Source organism: Clarias gariepinus, chromosome 16 (genome assembly GCF_024256425.1).
Source record: "Clarias gariepinus isolate MV-2021 ecotype Netherlands chromosome 16, CGAR_prim_01v2, whole genome shotgun sequence".
Lineage (NCBI taxonomy): Eukaryota > Metazoa > Chordata > Actinopteri > Siluriformes > Clariidae > Clarias > Clarias gariepinus.
Genome location: NC_071115.1, coordinates 17196552 through 17220243, shown reverse-complemented (window position 1 = coordinate 17220243; position 23692 = coordinate 17196552). Strand labels below are relative to the sequence as shown.

Here is a 23692-nt window from a genome sequence, read left to right as displayed (position 1 = left end):
GATGTCAGATGTCAGGGGATCCTGTTGCTCCCCCAGGACTGCCGACATGGACCATTAAACGCACCAGTGTCTATATCCACAACGTTGTAGCGACATCAAATCGAACATGTGACTTGCATTTAACAAAAACAGAGGATCTGGTCATGTGTTCGTTCGTAAGGTTTTCCATTCACATGTCTTAGCCTGGGGGTTTGCTTCAAAATGTGAAGTTTCCTTGAAAATCTTTGAAACAGCAAGGACATTTTAATTTTATATTTATTTTGTTATTTTTGATTTACACTAAAGCAATTTTTGTTCATAATCAAATAATCAATATATATATATTTCACCTGCTATTTCAATCTAGAGGTGTTAAACAACTTAGAACATTGCAACTTTTGTCTTTTGTTTGAACGCATCCGTTGCTCATGTGATCAGGGTGTGAAGGGCTCCCTCTCGTCAATGAATAAGAATCAGTGCTCTGTATGTTTACTCAGTTGTAGATGCACTATTGTAAACTGAAGTATGTGATAGTTTATAGATTTTATGTACACAAGTTCGAGTGTTAATGATGTTAATTATTAATTACTTATTTATTGTTAGTTAATTATGCTAATTATCTAAGGTCGCATTTTAACATTCAACATTACAAATTAAGGTGAGGCAGTTAACTAGCCAAGTCAAATGAAAAACTGTACTTCCTAAACTAGTTTATTCTTTGCATTGATTTGGGCCGAGGTGGAGGAATGATTTGCTCCATAAGAGGTAAGAAATCGGTTAACTATGTGGCGATGCACATGAAACAGTCGTGCTAATAACCAGTGTTGGGGGACGTTACTTTAACTAATTACATTATAAAATTACTGTCATTAAAAAGTAGTCAGTAACATTACAGTGTTACCTTCTGATAAAAGTAACTAGTTCGAGTACTTTTCCATTGTAGAAAATGAAAACGCTTTTGTGATTCCTCATGTATGTTGTTTTTACTCAAGACCTTTATAATTATTCTACCATCATACATTAATTGTCTTAATAACAGATTACATTTTTTAAAATATAACTAAATAACTTCAGTACTTAAATGGCAGACCTAACGCGTTAGATTACTCATTACATCAACAAAAAAAAAAGTAATCCAAGTACTCCACTTTGTAACCCGTTACACCCAACACTGCTAATAACAGAACAGAAGAAGCTAAAAGACATATATAAGAAAATATTTAATTCCTAAAGATTACCCTCTAAAGAAAATAAAAACTAACATAAAAATGTGATTGCCTCTACATGTTTGCTCAGATTTAATAAGGTAAGAGGAAAATAGGTGATGGGTTTTTTGGGCATTTATGCCAGGCTCAGTAGGCTGTGGCACTGATCATGTAATAGACACTTGTGTTTTCACTAGGTAGATACATCTAATAGGTGCAACCAACATGTCAAATCAGGCAAATTAATGTGCAGTATGCACTGTATTATGATTGGGTGCCATGGTGGCGGAGTGGTTGACACTGTTGCCTCACACCTCCTGGGTTGAGGGTTCAATTCCTGCCTCGGTTCTGTGTCTGTGGAGTTTGCCTGTTCTCCCCGTGCTTCTCCCCATGTTTTCTCTGGGTAATCTGGTATCCTACCACAGTCCATGCTGAGTAGGCTAATTGGCATTTCCAAATCGCCTGTAGCATGTGTGTATGCGTGTGCTTGTGTCCTGCAATGGATTGGCACCCCATCCAGGGTGTAACCTGTCTAGTGCCCTTAGGCTCTAGGCCTCCACAACCCTGTACAGGATATGCAGTATAGAAAAATTGACCGTATAGAGTACAGTATAGCGAGAGGGTATTATGATTGGTGTTCTTGCTATGCTTCAGTCTTTTCTTCACCCATAAGAGACAATAAAATAAAAGACATGTAGGCTTCTCACCTGCCATGTGTAAGGTCCAGGTTGGATTCCCAGCCAGTGACCAAACCCAGCCACACAATACAAAACATTCTTAGTACTGGTCCCAAGACCCAATTGGAATTGGAGGGTGACATCTGGTGTCAAACCAGTGCCAGGTGGATGGAATGGTCTGTTGTGGCGACTCCCTAAGCGTAGAAGATTTATCACAGAGAAGAAAGCAGATTTATCTTAGCCTTAGCCTCCCATTATGCTCTTGACTTTCTGGCACTAACTAAGACGTGACATACCTAGCATACTAAGCGCATACCTTACATTATAGATCCTTTCAGTATATGAATACCTGAAAAGTCTCTGCAATATACAGAAAAAGCCGCCTTACTTCTGGCTTGTTCTTATCTTTTTTGCTCATCGCAATCTTATCCACCAAATCGCCAAGTTCAGGTATTTAAAAAGCTCTGATTTAAAGCAGTGACAGAAATTGGATCTGTCTTGGTTCATTTTAGGTTTGGATTCGGTAGGGGAAATGATTGTGGTCTGGCTTAGTGTGGTTTTATGGAAATCCATGTTTTTCATTTTTATATCTAGCTCCAACAGTTAGGACCTTATTGCCCGCTCAGTAGCTACAAATTCAGACCCTCACCCCCAACAAACGTTGCCTGAATTTATATTATGTGGCTTTACATTCATTGACTCATGTTATCATGTATGCGACATGTTTTTCATGACAATGTTATAGTACAATCATCATTTAAAGACCCTTTTGTACTTCAATTTACCTAAACATATTAGTCAAACATCTCCAGATCATCTGTGGAAGTGAATACTATATTAAAATTACAGTAATAATAATAATAATAATAATAATAATAATAATAAGCATAAGCATACCCAAACATTTTATGTTCATTTTATTCTTTAAAGAAGTGCTACATGTACTGGATAAGCAGAAGCAGTATGTACAATAAGCCAATGAAATGCAATGGATTGCAAACTGAGATAAGTCAAAAATACAGTACACTATAATACAGTAATGATCAGTGTAATGATTATTTTTCCAAATCTGTTACTAAACTCAAAGTCTGCTTCTGATGCTACTAAGAGTAACTAATTAGATACTACACATTATCTCAGAGAAACAAATCTACTTTAAACAGCAGAATCAAATAATATGTGTGGTTAGGAACAAGAACATATACTGTATCTCTCCTATAATAATTGCACAGAAATCCAATGTGTGATTTTAACCTCTTGAGACCCAAATATGTCTTACTTGATGTGCTTGGTCGGATTAGTATCTAGAAAATTTGGAGGCTGTGGCATTCATTCATTCACTCTTTAATTTATTCATTCATCTTCTATACCTCTTATCCTGTACAGGATTACAGGCAGACTGAAACCTATCCCAGGAGACCTAAGGCTCAGGAAGGAGTATACCATGGTAATGTTCTGGCTGATCATTGTGTATCTCTGTATGATCCCCATATGAGGAGAGTTAGGTATAATTCTTCCTCTTTGATGACATTGTTTTGGTTCATTGTTATCAGGTTCTAACAAAGAGTAACAGTGGGAATAAGTTACAATGTACACAACAGTAAAGCCCATGTCTCAAGAGGTTAAAGCACTAAAGAATAAATAGACATCAGTAACAGTAGCAGATTTTCTCCAAAGCCTCAGTCAGGAACAAGAGGAGGAAAGTGCAAGACATTTCGGTGGAGTTGGTAAAATGAACAGAAACTACTGATTAGACCTCTATCACTTTTACAATGGGATGGTGGAATGCCACTGTGCCTGTCAGTGCTGTAACTTTATCTTACACACACACACACACACACACACACACACACACACACAAAAGTAGCCACCCAATCGATAATACTATGGCGCTGTGTTGTGGAAAAGGAACATTGGATCTTAATAAGCGTCTTTGTTCTTTACTATATCCGCTTTAAAGGCAGACAGGACATCTTACTTTGATCATGTTTTCTCAAGATATGAAGTATTAACTTGCTGAAACGTCTCTGCTTATAGAATATGATTATGGAAATGGCAAGTTGTTCTACAAATATGTTAAGGGCAACTTATTGGAATAAACATTGCCAATGACATTAAATGTTAATGTATTGTATACATATGATACATACAAAGCCTCATTTGCAGTAAAGGACATGTAACCGCAAAATGAAGTATGAATGAGCTTCAGTGAAATAGAAATGAATTCCAGTTCCATACCTAAAGAGATACTTTAAAGTCCATAAATTCTACAGCATGATGAAGCACTTGATTACGTAATTTGGTATGCAAAGAATGCAACGAGGATAGTAACGCTCAAAATAACAGAAACTGACAGCAAAACTCAGGCCATGTGATCTGTGCGTATGTGTGTCTGTGCGCATGTGTGTGTGTGTGAGCTGCATTTTACGCAGTCATTCTCTAGCCTGTGATTTTATCTCAAATTCAGAAAGACAGAGCCAACATGTGGGATCAGAAACCTTACTGCTACAACCCGGTACACACAATAAACCACTGTAGACTTATATTAATATAAATGTTAAGCCTCTACACTTTCATTGTATCACTGGCAGATTAGAAACATGTTTTGCCTCAACTCCCCGGGTAAGTTTAACGTGAGCAGTTATTACCTTATTAGCATTATTAGAAAAATATGTGTCATGTAGCAAATAGCTACCATTAAATAAGTATAAATGTTTGACTATATACATATATTCTATGTACATTTTGTATATAAAAAATTAAATCATAACAATTTCAGGGACGTTACTATACTAGTAACTAAACTAGGACGTTACTATACTACAGATTTCCCAGCAAATTCGACCTCTTCTCATCACGAGTTTTCTTGAGTTCTGTCATTTCGTAGACCGTCCTGCTGACATTGATGCGGAGCGTGCGAGTTGTTTCCGCTGGCCTTTTGGACAACGGCGTAAAACAAAGTCATAGTTGGCCGAAGTTGACATCGCATAGAAGACGTTGGCTTTATCTGGAATGATAAGCTCTGCAAATACAAACCATTAGAAATAATGATTACAAAATACGAACTTTAGTAGTAGGTTTTTGGAAACTTTGAACATTCATTTCACTCACCTTTGCCTTGAGGCAACATCTGGATGAGACTGAAGTCATGGTCACTGGCGTTCTCCATGTTGTGTTTCTGCAGGGCCCTCTCAATCACCTGGGCTGTTTTTTCCTGACTAGTCAGCTATAAAACAACAAAGCCATCACGATTAGTTAGAATTAGTTGGTATTTTTCTAATGTAATTTTTAATTATTTCACTATAGAGTTTTTTTTGTGCTTACTGGCTGTGTTAATAACAGAAACAGAAAAAAAGATGCTACTCGTTATTTAAAGATAACTGGTACTTTCACAAAGTATCAAAAATACAATATAAAGTTACATTATCTGAAACACTCATAACAAAAAAAAGGAGTTGCTTATTATTAAAATTGAGTGCTTACAGTATGTACACTAATTTAAGAGAAAAATAGGATTATAACAAAACAAACTAACAAGGCACCAAACTACAGTGCTTCCAGAATGCATTCAGCCCTCAAAAACCACACACCCCATTTTTTTGTCTTTTGACTACAGAAATACAAGTAGAAAGAAAAAAAGGTGGAGAATGCCTCACGTCGTCTGGAAATCCATCATAACATGAATAAAATCCGACCGAGACACTACCACGATCAGGCCAAACTGAATGCTAGAAATTAAAAAGGGAAGTTGTCAGAGACGCAGCTTACAGAGAGAGCTTACTGGCTGAAAAAAAGGAAAACCCATGATGACCTCAACGATATCCTATCTACATAGGAGAGTGGCCAGAGAAAAGCCACATCTGAGAAGCCATGGAAAAATTATTGAGCTATTTGGTCTAAAGCCGAAGCATAACCTCTGGCAAAAACTACAAGTGGCATTAAAGACAAACCGGGACTAAAATGTCTCATGATGGTACTGTAGGCATAAAACCCATTAACATTTTAAGTATAGTACAGTGATAAGGCTCATAGGCAGGGTAAAACATTTGATTATTGCGAAGAAGGCCATACGTCCACAAACTATGATTACGGCCGTAGTGGCTCGGAGCCCACTGCAATTGCTCTCGTGAACGTTTATTGAGTGGAATGTTTGATCTTTGAAAATTGATGCATAACTTGTTGCAATCATGCAGAAGAGATGTATCAATATGTGGGAACTGTACACACAATCATTCACAAACACTGCATGCATACAGTATTACAGGAAACATTCCTGGGAGTTATTGCCATATCTCTCCTATAGAGTCCTGATCTCGCTCAGAGCCATTTCCACCCATTTCCACAAGTTTGAGCTATTAAAGGAGTTCCTGGGAGGCATAGCCTGACATGAAGCAGGCTATCTGATACTGACTCCAGCATACTGAGAAAACTTTCTACCTTGATAGTATCCAAGCATTAGTGAAATGCTGGGGTACGTAACTTGGTGTTGCAGGGGATTATATAAAAAAATTTAAGTTTATGGTTTGTATTCTTGTTACTGTGTTCTATTATTCAGCACAATCAAAAGTCCCGGTGTAACTTCAACAGCACTTATAAATACAACCAGGTAGCAACATATGTTCAGATTTGTTTTTTAGTAGAAGCAACTAGAAGGTATGTGTAATCAAATTGCTAAGAAGAACCAAGCAGCCAATTAGTTGCATTTAAAGCAGAAACATGTTCCAACAGGACAATAAAACAAACACACAGACAAAAACTACATAGGAGTGGTTTGAAAAACGTTTGACTTTTGGAATGAGTCAAAGTCTAGGTAGAAAGCACACTTTGTCTAAACAAGTTAAATGTGTCAGTCATCTTGGGAGTTTCCTGAAGCTTGGTGTTTTAAAATCTACAATCTACAAATCTACAAAAGTTCAATCAATCGTTTTATAGTTTCATCCATGTCATGTCCTGCCCATGTGTCTTGTTCTGGTTGGGTGGATGTTGGTAGTCCATCCTGATTGATTTCTTTTTTTAGTTTACAGAGTGTATGGCACATCGGATTTAACCCTCTATTTTACTGACAGCTGCCAAAGTAAAAGGCAAACTACACCAAATATTTAAAATTTGAAATTTACAAAGAGCTTACACAGGGGTAGCTGGGAGGCTACGTTGTTCTACAAAGTATGTTGTATATTGACGTTTGTATTTACGCAAAACATTTTATATGAAGTCAAATGCTTTCTAAAATATCAGTCTAATAGAATTGTAATTCTACCTCATGAATCTACTAATATGAATTTATTTTCAAAATCTTCAAAAGACTCCATCATTCTGCAGTTGATAAATAGTTCAGAAGGTAAATGTGGATGTAGTTAAAAAGGAAGCTTGATGCAGCTTCAGAACCAGTGTTAATGTAAATTGTTTCGTTTTTACCATGATTGTATTTATCCTCAATTTTTTTTTTCAATCAAAGACACATCCATTATATGCAGTCAGGATTTCTAGTTCAGTTTGCCCAGTTACAGTCCCTTTTTCTCTTTATTCCCTTAACTGCTAACTTTGATTGATGTCATGTTAAAGCAGCACTGGCAAAATGTATGTAAAAACAATACCCATTTCTTGACAAAAGATCAAATGCAGGTAAAAATAGAGAACATCTACACATTCCACTTTCCACTAAGTTGAGCATTTATTTGTCACACATACATTAATGCACAGTGAAATTCCTTCTCCGCATATCCCAGCATAACTGGGGTCAGAGTGCAGGATCAGCCATGATACAGCACTCCGGAGCAGATAGGGTTAAGTGCCTTGCTCAAAAGCCCAACAACGGTAGCCTGGTGGAGCTGAGGCTTGACCTGCTGACCTTCCGATCAGTAACTCAGTGCCTTAGCCCCCGGAACTACCATTGCACAATGCTATTACTGGATAAACAGAAAAACAGCGAACACCAACAAAACTGAAAACACCACAAAACTGGTGAGAGTATCACAGGCTCCCAAGACTCACCCACACCCTCTGAGACCAAAGGCCAGCCCGTCCAGTCCCATCCCCCAAAAAAGCCAATGCAGCACAGATCACCAAAAAAGTCAATGCTTGCCATGACAGAAAGGCACCAGAACACCCAGTGCACCCAGTGCAGACTCCAGAAATACCAATTTGACCAAGCACCGGATGCCCCATCCCACAAGACACATCATCACAGCCCGGTAGCACAAGAGGAACTCAAAACCAAAGTGGTTTTAATTAAAATGGTTCTAATGTTACGGCTCATCATGTGCTTAGTATGAAACCTGTTCATTTCAGGCTTCTCAGTACTCACCAGAATGCTTTTGTACATGTTGCCATTGTTACTGCTCTCTACGCTGATCCTGATGATGCAGGAGTCAGCCACCTGCCTGTTGTACAGGGGCAGTGCAGAGGTGGAGACTGAGCGCTTATGGCCAGGCTTGTGCGGAGCTGATGAAGTGGACGGTAGAGTGAATATGAGATCGCTGTGAGAGCTGGTGGAGGAGCCAGAAGAGCCCGTAGGTGAAGGAGAAGAAATGATTTCAGCCATGTTTTGGCAGGAGCTAGAAAGTGACTAAAGGGAGAAAGTAGAAATGTGATATGACATGTTAGCTAAATTATACAGTTTTGCTTCAGAATAATCTAAAAGTTTTATCATACCGTACTCTGTTCATTTAGCTTTCAATATCAAAGGCTGCAAGTGGCACTTGATGCACTTGAGTTTTATTTTATTTTTGCAGATAAAAAACAAATGTGCTGCGATTTTGAAGAATTCAAGACTTTGGAGTTAAAAAGCACTGCCTGGCAATTAACTTTCTTAATATTTCTTCATGGCAAGTCTTTCATTCACAAGTCTTTTTTATAGCTTTAGTCTCTAGTTTGATATATAGTCTATATACCTTCACCTGCATATAATTAACATGTTTATAACAACTAATTTTGCCCCAAAAAAGTGGTGGAAGATTACAACTGCAAAAAAAAGAAATCTTTCTACATGATATACAGTATAAACAATCTGACAATAATCTATTGTAATAATGAAATCTTCATTTTTGAACTAGGTTGAAATTCCTGTACAACCCTTTCAGCAATTTGTACATTCTAATTAGTAGATTTGTATCATTAAGTATTTGAAAAAACTATGACAGGTGAAATTCCTTCATTAGAACTGATATTATAATTTATTTTTTTTTACCTTTTGACCTTGCCGACTATGGCATTGTGGTAAATTTGTGGCTATAATTAAAAGGTTGAGATCTACTGTGGCAACTTTCGGTGTGTTTCACTGAATGGGGCTCAAGTGCAGTATCTGTGTGTGCTTTAGAAAGAAGATGAAAGGAAGTGTGACGGCTGACGTACTTAGACAACTGTGCTTTACTCAGGCGCTGTTGACTATGAAAAAAAGCCCTTTAGTCAAGTGCAAGAATCCAAGCTAATATAAAATGAAGGACATTCCATAGTCAAGCCCCGTTAGGTTGTCAAGCTGACATTATAATCAATGTTTAAATATGAGGAGTATAACACAGGTGTGTGGTACACTCTAATTATTTATCTAAGATGATCACTTATTTAGTTTTTAGTGAATGATTTATTAAAGAAAAGATTTCACTACTTCAGTCCAGGAGGGCCAAAGCACTGTTGAATTTCCTCCTCAAACATATACCTTTTGACCAAGTTTTCTAGTGTAACAGCAAGGAAATAGACAAACTATGCTGGACTAAAACTATGATCTCTGCCTTACAGTTAAATACAATAGAAAATGTACAGTGATGCACAGGGAAGGATGTTTTTTGAGTACCTGTGATTCAGTAGGAGATGACTGATTTGTTGAGAGATCCTCCATTTCAGAACTGCTGGATCCGGAAGATGAGACACTTATCTGGTCGGCATTCTTTTTGGTGCTCTCCGTCACATTCAGAAGGCTGCATACACGTATGAAGAAGGTATGAGATGGCGTAACATGTCTTGCTGTTGCATAAATCAGAAAACATAATTTTTAATTGTCCATACGCACGAAGTAATCATTTTGGTGAGTGAACGCTGATTCGAGGCAGTACTGCTGGATGGTGAACAGTTGTCAAGTGGAGGCTCCAGCTGTCTTGACAATTCATCACTGAGGACATATATATGGGAATAATAACTTTTATGAAACTTCTATTTTACAATATACTTATTGACCACTTTATTGGGAACACTTGTACACCCTAGTGGATGAGCCAGAATTATCATGTGCAATTATCCAATAAGGCAATTATTTGGCAGAAGTTACAGTTGTATGCAAGTATATACAGTATATATAAATGTTGACAGTGAATATCAGTGTTAACCCTGACATGGTTGTTGGTCTTATGAGCTGGTTTGAGCACCAGAATGGCTGGTTCTAAGCACGAGTGGGAGCAATGCCAAATATCCTCCCTAGAACTAGCACAGACATGTCCACACAGGAGAACTAGGCAACTGCCTGAGGCAGAACATCGGCAATGTCAGTAAAATAGAAATTGAGTAACCAATAACAGTAGACTTTCCCTCCCTGGGCTCCTGCCCCAACTCTCATGAGCCAGTGGTTGTCTGGGTAGGTGATACCAATGTGAGGTTAAGTAAACAAAGCATTATCATCATGTTTAAAAGACCTAAATTATCTGGCTATGACTATAAAAAGAAAAGACAACTGAAGAAAAACATACTGTAGGATACGTTAAATGTTTTAATGTCAGTTACTTTGTGTATGTGAGTGTGTGTGCTCTGAGGCTCCAACTATTTAACCAGGAAGCATAAAATATATATAAAAAAACCTTCTGCAGGGACATGAAGTCTAACCTTTCCTGATCCGTGAGCAGCCTGTGAGATTGTAACCAGTTCGCAATCTGGGGATGGTCTGGTAAAGTGTACTGAGAGCAGGACGCCTGGAGCTGACGGATCTGAGACAAAATCTCATACTCCTGCAAAAAAAATACAAGGCATTGGTGAGGAACACGTAGGATCAAGGTAACATCTTGCTTCCACAAACAACAGCCAAGCTGGAAACCTCCCTAGAGCTTTAATATAAGTGGAGTATGCCAGTATAAACAAGACAGCGGTTAAATTTGTCAGCAAAAATTTAAAAATGTTATTTCTATTATAGTCCAGCAAAACCACTGACTGATATGGTTCTTTAATAAAACATTACATTATAACAAAGACTTTATTATTATTTCCACATCCACTGTACATTCCTCCAATATGTGGAAATGGCTTGGTTTTGTGCCATTAAACGAGTTCCTGGGAGGCCAGCGTGAAGCTAGCAGTCCGATAATGGCTCTAATGTACTAAGAAAAATCTCTTTACTGATGGTATCCAAGTACTAGTGGACCACTGGGCTAAGTGTTATAGTGTAGCAGGGATTATACTGAGAAATGAAAGTAGTTTGTACTCTCATAACTGGGTTCTGCACAACCAAACGTCCAATAGTGACATGAACGTCCCTTGTAAAACTTCTGTCTGTATCCCCCACCCCTGCTGGAGGATTTTCCATGACCTCAGAACAGTCTTATCTCTAAAAGCACACCAAGTGTGTAATCTTAACATATGCAATGTAACACCCAAGTCAATTATGAGAGAAAGCCAGAAACTCACCCTTCTGCGCTTCTCAAAATTTATGAAGTCATGCTGTTTAAAAAAAAAAGACACTTGAGTAAATAGATGAGCATTATCAAAATATGAAACTTCACAATTTAGTTTCAATTTAGTTAAAAATTACTTAAATAGCAGAGAATGCAAAAAAGAATTAAAAAAAAAAAAAAAATGCTTTGTGATTATAACATTTTACAATAGCCTATCCATCAGGCAAAATGTTCATCCACCCGAAGTAAAAAAGCTTCCAATTTCTCAGTCTCAGAAGAATCAATGTAGTGTCAGAGACATTACCTCCACAGTATCAGGCAGTGCTGTATCCAGCATGGTGAGTACTGTCAGATATGTTCCCAGGTAGGGCACGACTCCACTGTTGGTGCACTATAGGATAAAAATGGCCTTAGCAACACAATCCCTTAATACACAAGCATGCACATGTTTGCAAACAATAAAACTGTTTTCATTATTAAAAACATTATTTGATTCCTTATATTCCATTTCAGACATATGAATAAACATATCTTTAAGCAATCCTAGAAATCCTAGAAAAATTCCAAAAAAGAGAAATCTCAAAGAGATTTTCAAAGAGGAAAAATAGTTGGTCAGTCTTAGGATTGACAGCCCCTAGACAAATAGATAGGAATCTTGAAATCCCCTTTTCTATTTGTAATAGATTTATGGGTCAGTTTAAAAAAAGTGGAAAAACATCAGCATAGTCACAACGTGGTGGCCCTGGGCTTTCTTTGTGCTGTCCAAAGATCTGTTAGGAAAAATTATCTGATTCTATGCCTAGGCAAATCATTGCTATAAAGAAAAGCCAACAGAGTAATCATAATCTAATGGTGCACATGTTTTGTCATAAAACTTTGGGCGGTTAAATTACTTCTTGCATTTCTGTGTAAGTAAATGGCAAACATGTATCAGTTCTCAGGCAGTTAACATGCACTACAGAGCCAAAAGTTTGTGGAAACCTGACTAATCACACCCATGTGCTTTTTGAAAATCCCATTCCAGTTCTAGCCCCCCTTTGCTGTTATAATAGCCTCCATTCTTTTGGAGAAAGTCTTTGAAGTAGATTTTGGAGCATGGCTGTGGAGATTTGCTCATCAGCATTAGTGAAGTCAGGCATCATTGTCAGGCAAGGGAAAGAAAAGTGATGAAGATTGCAATGGATACAAATACAATTGTATCCTTCCAACTTTGTTGCATGAGGTTGGGTCTGTTGCAGTTGTGATAGTCCAGTATCCACAAACCGGTGGCCATTTAGTGTATAACTAAAACAAATAACAGGACAACAATGCAATGAATCAGCAAAGTGGCTAAGAGAAAGAGGGGGCGATGTGGTTAAACCACACATTACTTCTTTCAGAACACAGAGTCCCTAAAAGGCCTAAGAAGACAGATTTTTTTCCTGTTAAACATCTGCTTTAATGTCATCCAGGATTCTAAAAGTTTACAATGTTGCTCTTACATGGCTTGAGGTTACCTTTTCCCTTAATTTTATGTTAGGAAAGTCATGCATGCATGATTATTTAAGGACTTTACCATCTGTTTGGACAGGGGACACTGCTTGGATGTCTTGGGTAAAATATTGTCCATGGTTGCCTGGCTCCCATCCTAAAACGTCATAGACAGTTATCAGATAACACACACGTACTCACATACTGTATACACACAGACACCCACATACAGTGGGGCAAAAAAGTATTTAGCCAGCCACCAATTGTGCACATTTTTCCACTTAAAAAGATGAGCGAGGCCTGTAATTTTCATCATAGGTATACCTCAACTATGAGAGACAAAATAAGAAAAAAAATCCAGAAAATCACATTGCAGGATTTTTAATAAAGTAATTAACAATTATTTGGTCACTACAAACAAGCAAGATTTCTGGCTCCCACAGACCTGTAACTTCTTCTTTAAGAGGCTCCTCTGTCCTCTGTATTAATGGCATCTGTTTGAACTCGTTATCAGTATAAAAGACACCTGTTCTCAACCTCAAACAGTCACACTCCAAACTCCACTAAGGCCAAGACCAAAGAGCTGTCAAAGGACACCAGAAAAAAAATTGTGGACCTGCACCAGACTGGGAAGACTGAATCTGAAATAGGTAAGCAGCTTGGTGTGAAGAAATCAACTATGGAGCAATTATTAGAAAATGGTGGACATTCATGACGACTGATGATCTCCCTCGATCTGGGGCTCCACAAGATCTCACCCCGTGCGGTCAAAAAGATCACAAGAACTGTGAGCAAAAATCTCAGAACCACATGAGGGGATCTAGTGAATGACCTGCAGAGAGATGGGACCAAAGTAACAAAGGCTACCATCAGTAACACACTGCGCTGCCGGGGACTCAAATACTGCAGTAACAGACGTGTCCCCCTGCTTAAGCCAGTACATGTCCAGGCCCGTCTGAAGTTTGCTGGAAAGCATTTGGATGATCCAGAAAATGATTGGGGGAATGGGGAATGGCATATGGTCAGATAAAACCAAACAGAACTTCGTGTTTGGAGGAGAAATAATGCTGAGTTGCATCCAAAGAACACCATACCTACTGTAAAGGAGGGAGTTGAAGTCCGTGTTGCCCAGCGACAGCCCCAAAACATCACTGCTCTAGAGGAGATCTGCATTGAGGAATGGGCCAAAATACTAGCAACAGTGTGTGAAAACCTTGTGAAGACTTACAGAAAACCGTTTGACCTCTGTCATTGCCAACAAAGGGTATATAACAAAGTATTGAGATGAAATTTAGTTATTGACCAAATACTTATTTTCCATAATTTGCAAATAAATTCTTTAAAAATCCTGCAATGTGATTTTCTGGATTTTTTTCTTATTTTGTCTCTCATAGTTGAGGTATACCTATGATAAAACTTACAGGCCTTGCTCATCTTTTTAAGTGGGACAACTTACACAATTGGTGGCTGACTAAATACGTTTTGACCCACTGTACATGCATGTCTACTTGACGAGGTAAGAAAAAAAGTAGTATGGGTCAGCCTGACGGCATAATGTAACTGTAGCTACGAGACTGTTTCTATTTCTGTATTGATAAGTGACATTTATTTACAGAATGAGGAAGAGAAATGAACAATGTCTGCAAACTGTTAGCAGCAGGTACGAAAGAATTTAAGTTTTTTTTACTGTAACTGAGCTTTAATCAAATCTTAAAAAGGCACTATTGGAATACCGCTCACTTCTCAGTGAATCTTAGCATGACTCAATTACAGTAAGGACACATTTCTGTTTAATGACTTTCTGCCTTTTAACAGGCCTTACATCAATGAAACACAACCTGAACCTGTAGATACAGTGAATGCCAGAAACAACAGTGGCGACTGGGTCTACAATAACAATATGGTGTAAATGAGAATCAAAAGTGGATGTGTGGCTCTACATGAGAAAAAAACTACATCTTTGCTATTTAAAGCTACAGTTAACTGCCCTGACTCACAATTTTAATGAGTTTAAGGTGTGTTTTCTACAGGACACAGGATACAGGATATTTCACATATTTTATCTGTTAGTATGCAATCACAGCTTGTGTATGTGTGTTTTCTTACCTCCACAAGGATTTCTCTGCTTCTCAACACACAGTTCTCATCTGGAAAAGTTTCACACAGGTTCTCAAAAGTGCTCTCACTTTCTCTGAAAAAAAAAAAAACCATAGATTTCAACATAGTTTAAATGAATTAGCATTGCCTAAGAATGGCTCTAAGTCTTTTTCCACCAAGGCCCTAAACTGGCTTTACAAAATATTGCTGAGAAATGAAATCAAGACCCGATTCCAGGAAAGTGGTTATTTCATAGTTACGCAAATTATATGATCCATTTATCGGTCAGCTAAATGAACCCTGTAAGCGTGTGCTGGTTTAATGTGTACCTGCTCACTGCAGCCCAGGTCTTCCTCAGCCTGTAAATCGGGTTGGACTGGAGCGCAGACAAAATGGCCCTCAGGGAGGAGAAGTTCTTTAGTTGCTTGCACTCCTTTGGGAAGGAATAAAAGAAGACTGTTACACAAATAAACAGAAATTTAAGCATCTGCTTCCTGGACTGTGATGGATTGTAGTAACCGTTTGGTTCCCATCAAGAAGTAGTAAAATCAGGTATGTTACTACTGTAAGTGAATAATCAAACTACTTTGTTCTAACCTGTGCAACTCGTATCCACTTCTCAATGACTCGTGCTCTCTGGTTTGGAGTGGATGACAGAGTGGATGAAGGAGAGATGGAGGGGCAAAGCAGTGATGTGATGACGCGGTTGGTAATAGTGTTGAACTGGGAGATGGTGGCACGAATAGTGGCTGAGAGGTTTTCATTCTTGTCTCTCTGTGACCACACACAGCCCAGACACTGGAAGGGGACCACCTTCACAAAGAGCTCCTACAAGATCATACAGTAAAATGTAAAGGTTTGAAGGCTTTAGGTCATTTATAACTAATGAAAAACCCACCACGACAAGCAGGAAAATGGTTTTGTATGTCACTGTACATAATTGTACACCAACAAGCCACAAGTTCACTGCAAGCTGAATTGAGTAACACTGATTATGAATTATATACCAGTAACCTGGTGACAGGATCATGCCTGTACGGAGCAAAAGGGAGCCTGTCTGGTAAAAGTAAATGCTGGCAACCACAGAAAGGTGGAAACCACAGAACACCCAGTGGACCACAGCCTGCTGTGTATGGGGTTTGGTAGGCAGATCAATGTTGTTGATGCAAGAGAACTTGTGGAGCCATGCCTGAGGGGGTTTAGAGACAAGGTGAACCCACACAATATTGGGCTTATTGTTTTGAGTTTTAATAGCAAATGTTTATGGCTGATCGGTGTATGTACACTTAATAAACTATCATGCCGTCAAGAAGCTTTTATATCTGGTTGCAGCTGAAGTTGGTTAGCATGGGCCTAATGCAGAATGTATGAAAACAGTCCAAAGCTTTATTCATTGGACAGAAATTTGACTGATATGAATTCATTTCTTTACACAGTAACCATTTTTTTTTTTTATTAGAGAATGCCAATCCATCACAGGGCTGTTATTCATATTAAAATCTATACATGAAGGAATAGTTTTATTGAGCATACAAAAGCATTAATTAATATGCTATTATTGGGTTAATATGCTTAACATGTAAATGCAACTACTCACAGAATCCTGTTTAGTGAGCTGTTCTGCGAGTTCTGTAACAGAAAACTCCATAAAGTCTGCCTGATTGTTTTCCTCATTTAAGTCCTTCTCTCCCTGACCAAAGTCTGGCTGCTGTTCTCCATCGGCTTCATCTTTATTCACAACATGTTCATCTTTGTTCACCACATCTGTAAGAAATCAAAAGAGACAGCCTTGTTACTGTACGCTGATATATTTTTGTTGGGCTATAGAAACTCTTTATAAAATAATTGCCGTATGTGACTCCACTGAAACAATGTTGCAAAAAATGACTGACCTTCTGCTTGAAATTTCTTGAGGAGCGCCTCATAGCATTTGGCCAGGGCTGAAAGAGAGGTGTGTTGCCTCAGCTGCAGGCACATTGCACGCAACGACGAGTGCATTGGAGGATCCCTGAAATCCTCAGCAAACTCATCCAACCAGGTCTGGAGTAGTGTCCATAGAGAGCTAAAAACAACACCAACAGAAAAATGCTCACTACTGGCTTAGAAAATCTGACTGCAAATCACTGAGACATGTCTTTCAAACAGAATCCTGTAGCAATTTGAAAGTGATCTTTTTTATATATATACCTGTAAAAAATCCATATATAACTACATTCTATCCTGTGAAACACCAAGAAAGCAACCCACTATGACTTTTGATATAAACAGATATAAACAAGTGTTCCCTCACCAGCTTCTTTTTTTTACCTTTCTAATTAAAAAGACAAAAAAAAAAACACAGCTTGTCACACAACCGAGAAACTAAAAAGAGTGAACTCCTGTAAGGCCATGAAGACACGTCAAGGGACAGCTTTAACCCTAATTCATACAAACGTCTGTGATAACTTTCCAATCCTTTGACCTCCAAACTCTTTTCTTAAAATCAGATCTATATTTTATATTGTGGAATACGCTTTTTCAGAAAGAAGATGAGTTTTTCTTATAGAGAAGCAATCCTGCACTTTTATACTGTCCTACCTCTTATCGCACTTGTTGTCGAGTTCGGAGTCAAGACTGGCTCTGTTTGAAAAAGAAGTTATACATTTATATACGTTATCAGTTATACACATTAAATAAACAATTGATTAAACTGATTCTTAAACTCTATGCAAAGCATAACACATGTACGATGAAGCCATTAGCCAATTGCCTTTAGAAACACAGGATACATACATACAGTACATATACACGAATGATACAATTCATATTCATAGACTTAAAACTGGCATCTGTATTGCCCCTGCAAAAACCTTTTCCAATGCAAAATTGAGTAACTGTGTGAAATGTGTCTGCTTTGGGGTAAAAAGCAGATAAAAAAAGGCTTCTGAGACACAAATACAGCATCTTGCAAAGGCAAGCCCTGACTGTGTTATTAACATCACAACAACGACTTTGGGCTCCTAAATCCACCAGGAAATGTCCTTGCTGTAACAGAATGAAAGCTGTAAACAGTCCCATGGAGATCGGTCATGGAGTCTGGTTTTAAGGCAACAGTTTACTAGTGAAATACCGTAATGAATAATGAGATAAGCATAATATTTTTAAAAGCAGGTACACCAGGTGGAACAGAATGATCTAAAACAACCCACACACACATGCACAAAAAGTACATACTGTATGCACTCAATAATTTGTCTTACCAACAGACACATATTATGTCGCAGTTCGCCAGGCACACCATTAAACCTACGCATAATAACACTCATACAGTATCCATGTACTCTCTGTCACATACACACACCTTTGGAAAAGGAGCTCGATGAGTTTGGTGGTGCTGGTAAACGTGCGGTATGTAGAAAGAAGTATTCTCCCATAGTCCTGCTCTTGGCAGCAGGGATCAAGCAGGTGATCTACCACACGGTTCAGCGTGGCTGCCTTCAGCCTCCGGACTTTAGATGTACGGTACTGAACATATGCAGAGCAGGGAGAGGCCTCGGCCGCCTCTTCTGACTGCTGCACCGGCTCCCTGCGCAGCGTGATGCCGAACACCGCTCCATCCTCAAACTCCTCACCCCACTCCTGAACTGGATCCTTACAATAAATAAATAAATAAATAAACAAAACAAAACAGAACAAACCCTATATTTGAGGTTATCTTGACACTATGCACACATGCACAGAGTGATGAAGCTGTGACTATTTTTTTTAGGATGAAAATTCAAATCATGGTTTTTTAAAAGCATAATTCCACTCCTTTCATTGTTTACATTTTATACATAATACAATTTATTGTAAGGACATTGTTTAAACATGCTATATTTTTTTATATGTTACAACTTATTAGGAAGAAAAAGAAAAATCTAATTTGGATGGCAAAATATTGCAAAGAAATTAGTTTATATTAATACTAGTTTAAATGGGGGAATTAGCAAGATAACTGCTTAAGTAGCAAATATTTAAAACCTGACAGCTGTTAACACATAGTCCATTACGGCGTGTCACATACAGGGCTTTAGCAGTTAAAGATTTCAAGATTTTTGATCAGGCTCCCAAATACCCCAGATTTCAATACAATCAAGTATCCATGGAATGCATCAGACAAACAAGTCCAATCCACAGAGGTCTCACCCCACAACCCACAGCACCAAAGGATCCGCCACAAACGTCCTGTTTCAGACACAATAGCACACCCATGGTTTTGAGGAGTTGTGCCCCAAGAACCCAGAGTTGCCTGTTTTTTCCCAGAGGCCCTTTTTGTAAACAAACTTGCACTGTCCATATCTCTAAGAAACTTAAAGATAACTTAAAAAATTAAATAAAGCTTAGTGAAACAGGAATCTGAAAATATACATAATAATCACTGAAAATGCGACTGAATGCCTGATTAGATGTTATATATAATGTTTGTTGTCACTGGTATGAAATAAATGACGTTTTAATAAAAAACAGGTAGAATAATAAACAAATATTAGGATAATAATGGCCTTCTTATACATAAACAAAAATTCTGTGACCATTACAGACACAAAATTCTGAAACACCACATAAAACACCACTGCTGTTGCACAGATTTAGAATGAACATTTGTAAATGAAGCCTTCAGCAAAAAAATAAATAAAATACTTTTAACTGTTTCAGAACCGTTCTCTCATAATAACTAACTGTTTCCAACCATTTTGTTTAGTCGAACCTGCAGCTACCTGCAGCTACCGGGCTCCTTTGTTTGCAGGAACAACAGCAAGGGCTGGGCAGTCAGCTAAAAGAAGAGCAGTGTAACCCACAGCAAACACATAAAGAGATGCTCATCACACGCTAACCCCCACAAAGATCTGGTCCAACGAGTGATGTCAGCAAAAGAGATGGTACAGTACAGGTCAACACATGAATCATGAATCTCTGCTGAGTAACCAGCAGAAAAGCTCTTAATTAGCACTTGTGCTCTTATAGACTACTGTTTATGGTCTTTTAGTGTCACACTAAACAGACAGAAACAACAATAAGACAAACACAGAGGTAAAACTAGAGGGTGGATTCAGGGTTCAACTCTTTAAATTATTTTACCAGGTCCAAGTGCTGATATACATAGGGGGTTAACATAAGTGATATAAAGCACAGGTAATTAAGTACAGTAAATGTCAAATAATACTCTGTTAAGGTCATTTTGATGTTACTTGCTTGGTTCAATCATGTGGTATTTGCTGTAATTTAACACAGTAGGAAACAACAGCGTTCATGTTTTATCTCACTAGAGTGACAGTGAGATTGTAACATATTCTAATATAAAAAATTTAAAAATTCTGTTCTTTTGATTCTCAAATCTCAGGTGCAACCCATTGATCCCCAGCTCCAGAGACAAGAGGAGTGTATTATACTTTCTGATGAATATGCATGAGGTGTGTCCTTTGTTTAATGTAAATGAATTAACCCAGCAAGTCCAAAAGAGCAGCGTTAGGAAACACGCTGGCACAGTTCAAAGAAACACCTGGAAAACTGAAACACCTCACAAGGACATGGTGGGTGGCATCAGAAGCAAAAGAATAAGCATGTAATAACGCTAAACATCAAATCTGTCCTTGCTTCCTGAATTTAGAACATTGCCAAGCTAGATTTTTTTTATTATGTTGTTTTTTTGTTGTTGTTCTGCGTAGGGTCAAAAATGGCCTGAAGCCTATTCCAGGGAACTTCCAGGGCACTGGGCAGGATCCACCCCCAGATGAGGTGCCAACACATCACATGGCACAGTCTTTGGACTGCGTGAGGAAACCAGAGTACACGATTCAAGCCCCAACCCTGGAGATGTGAGGTGACACCATGCCACTGGGGTCTACAGTAAATCTACACCCCCACTCCTGTAAAGCTGTTTTGTGACAATATTCTTAAAAGTGCTACACGAATAAATAAGATTGAAATTGACATTTATAGACCATTTAAATCTCAACATGCAACCGTCACTTAGAACATTCAAGTGTACTAAGCAAGGTCAAGTCCGGTGTATTGCTTGATACAATCAGGGTCAAGAGTGTCAGGTTCCATCTCAAGCATGCAGGTATGGAAAGAGCAGCATGAAGTACTACATAACTTTCTGAATTCTATCACTTTAGGAATCTCAGTTCTTTCACATGACACATGGATCATATGATCATCTGACATGTTCTAGTAACATAGTTTTTCGGCTGGTATGCAAACACACGTCTTCAATTTTACGTCATTGTCTAAGACAAGATCAGACCGTCTTGGCTGAAGAAATGGTCAGGAGCAAAGAGAGTCAAGAGAGTAAGAGAAATGAGTAGCATGATTTAGATCCTTATCTCTGTGCACTGTATACGATACTGCTAAGCTGGATAGTAAGACTGGATAATGCTGTTTTAGTGGCTCAAAAGACATTCAAATGACATTTGTGTGCATTTCTGTTTAAATCTAATAATAAGGTCCTTAAGCCAAAGCACAGATTCACAATGATTTCAAAACAAACTGCTTTTATATACACTAATGGCTTATACAGTATTTATCCCAGAGGGACAAAGACACAGAGTGGTCAAGCGAAGGCACATAATACCTATGTCCTAAAGACAAATCAACCATGGGCCAGTTTTGCATTGCCTTTGCGTCACCATTTGACAATGACACACAGAGAAAGAAAGCAATGCTGCGTCATTTACACAGAAACATTATCACTATTAAAACAGCAGTTTTTTTTTTAATGGATTCACCCATTGATAGCACAGGTGATCTTTGTGGCAAGTCAAATAACAAACAACATTTAATGCACATAGTGTAGGCTTATACACAATGCAAAGTGCACAGGCTACATTATTTAACACAATATTTACAAGAATTATGGAGCTGAAATAACATGGATCAAAGATCATGTGGCGACGTGAATAAATAATATCAAATAATAAACATGGAACACAACTACGCTGTGATAAACAAAAGCCAAGCAGGAGCCTAGGGAACATATGCAGAGAAAATTCAAATGAATGCAAATTTTGTGCTTAGCACAAATGCATTCAGTCTGGGCAAAAATCTAATGTGTGCTCGTGGCCGTCTAGTGTTTTCCTGTGCTATGGTCCAACACTAACTCTATGGTCATTAAGCAAGCACCAACTTTCTCTAAATGCCCCAAACTTCACCTTCATTTCCCAAATCCAACTTCCCTTCAACTTCTAATCCAAACTACCTCTGAATCCCTTAACCCTAAATTCACCTTGATCCCTCAGTCCAAGTTTCCTTTTATCCTCTAGTTCAAACTGCCTCTGAATCCCTCAACTCTTACTTCACCTTCACAAACTAAGTTTTAATCCCCAACCCAAACTACCACATCATCCCCTATTCCAAATGGCCTTTTATCCTAATCCAGACTCTCTCTCTCTCTTAGTCCCCCAACTGTAACTTCCCTTTAATCCCCAAATCCCTTCGATCCCTATTCATCCCAATTCTAACTAAGTTTCAATCCCCAAACCCAAACTACCCCTTCATCACTGAATCTAAACTGGGGTTCAATCTGCAAACCCAAATTTCTGTTTCATCCCCAAAGACAAACTTAAAAAAAGGCACAAAAGTTTTGTGTACCCTCCTTGTGTTGCTCTCTCTCTCTCTCTCACACACACACACACACACACACAGCAGTGATATATGAAGGGCAGGTGTGCGAAGAGAGAGAACTATTTCAAGAGCATTCATTTGATTGCAGTAGATTGTGTTTCCTAATCAGACAGAAAAAGAGCAGTGATGTTTATTATAATAGCAGTTATTGTTTAGAGCAGTAGTACATTAGAAACAAACCCAACAATAAATGCAACCTTACCATGGTTAACTCCCATTTTCCCATCTCTGACAGCAATGTCCGAGCAGAGATCTACGGTGCAAATGTGTCCATGTTCATATTCCGATGATAGTAAACCTAGTAGCTCTGCACTTCCAAAACTACTCAACGCTCAGAACTAACTGCCATAGGACATATTAAACCTGAGCTAAAGCTATATTTTCCTGGAGATTTTAATGTTCAACAAGTCTGGTATATATTTAAAAGTTGTCCGAGTGTAATATACCGCCGAGAGATGTGACCTTATAAACCGGTATGTAGCGCGTCGTGTAGCGCCACTGCACTCATCAGCGCTGCGAACACACTGTACCTGCCATCAAGGGGGCGGGGCCTGAGGAATTTCCTTCTCTCTCATTGGTCACAGCCAGCCTCGGCGCTAATAGAGATATAATGTTCCGAATACGTCCAATGCAGCATACTACCGCACTACACAGCATGCAAAGTACAGACAGGATGTAACATTCTTTCCATACTATTTAGTACAGTAGTACGCGCCTTCCAGTATCAGTTATTAACAGTGGGAGGGGCCTTTTAAGGCCGCTTAGAGTATATGGTTTTATGCTTTTTAAAAGTGGTTATAGTATTTTAATGTTTATTATTATTGTTGTCGTCAATATTAATATTAATAATAATAATAATAATAAACAACTTTATAATAAACAAATTTACTAATAAAAGTTATATTATAAAAAAAGTTATACTATATATAAAAATATATAGTAAAAACTTTTAATTTATATATTATAAAAAGTTGTCTATTTAGAAAAAAATAATATAAAATAAATAAAAACCTATTCAAAGAATACAAAT

The 23692-nt window shown here is 38.1% G+C and overlaps 1 protein-coding gene across 1 annotated transcript; it reads right to left on the bottom strand.

Moving 5' to 3' along the window:
* Positions 1-3201: 3201 nt before the first annotated feature.
* LOC128544811 (ral guanine nucleotide dissociation stimulator-like 1) lies at positions 3202-23147 on the bottom strand. Its single transcript, XM_053515094.1, has 17 exons — positions 22865-23147; positions 18359-18648; positions 17596-17637; positions 16911-17080; positions 16616-16782; positions 15616-15846; positions 15348-15451; positions 15028-15112; positions 13007-13078; positions 11756-11842; positions 11465-11497; positions 10670-10791; positions 9867-9965; positions 9651-9774; positions 8166-8426; positions 4973-5087; positions 3202-4883 (listed from the first exon to the last, which is right to left on the bottom strand). The coding sequence occupies exons 1-17, from the start codon at positions 22886-22888 to the stop codon at positions 4738-4740; spliced, it is 2172 nt and encodes a 723-aa protein (XP_053371069.1). The 5' UTR covers positions 22889-23147; the 3' UTR covers positions 3202-4737.
* Positions 23148-23692: the final 545 nt, after the last annotated feature.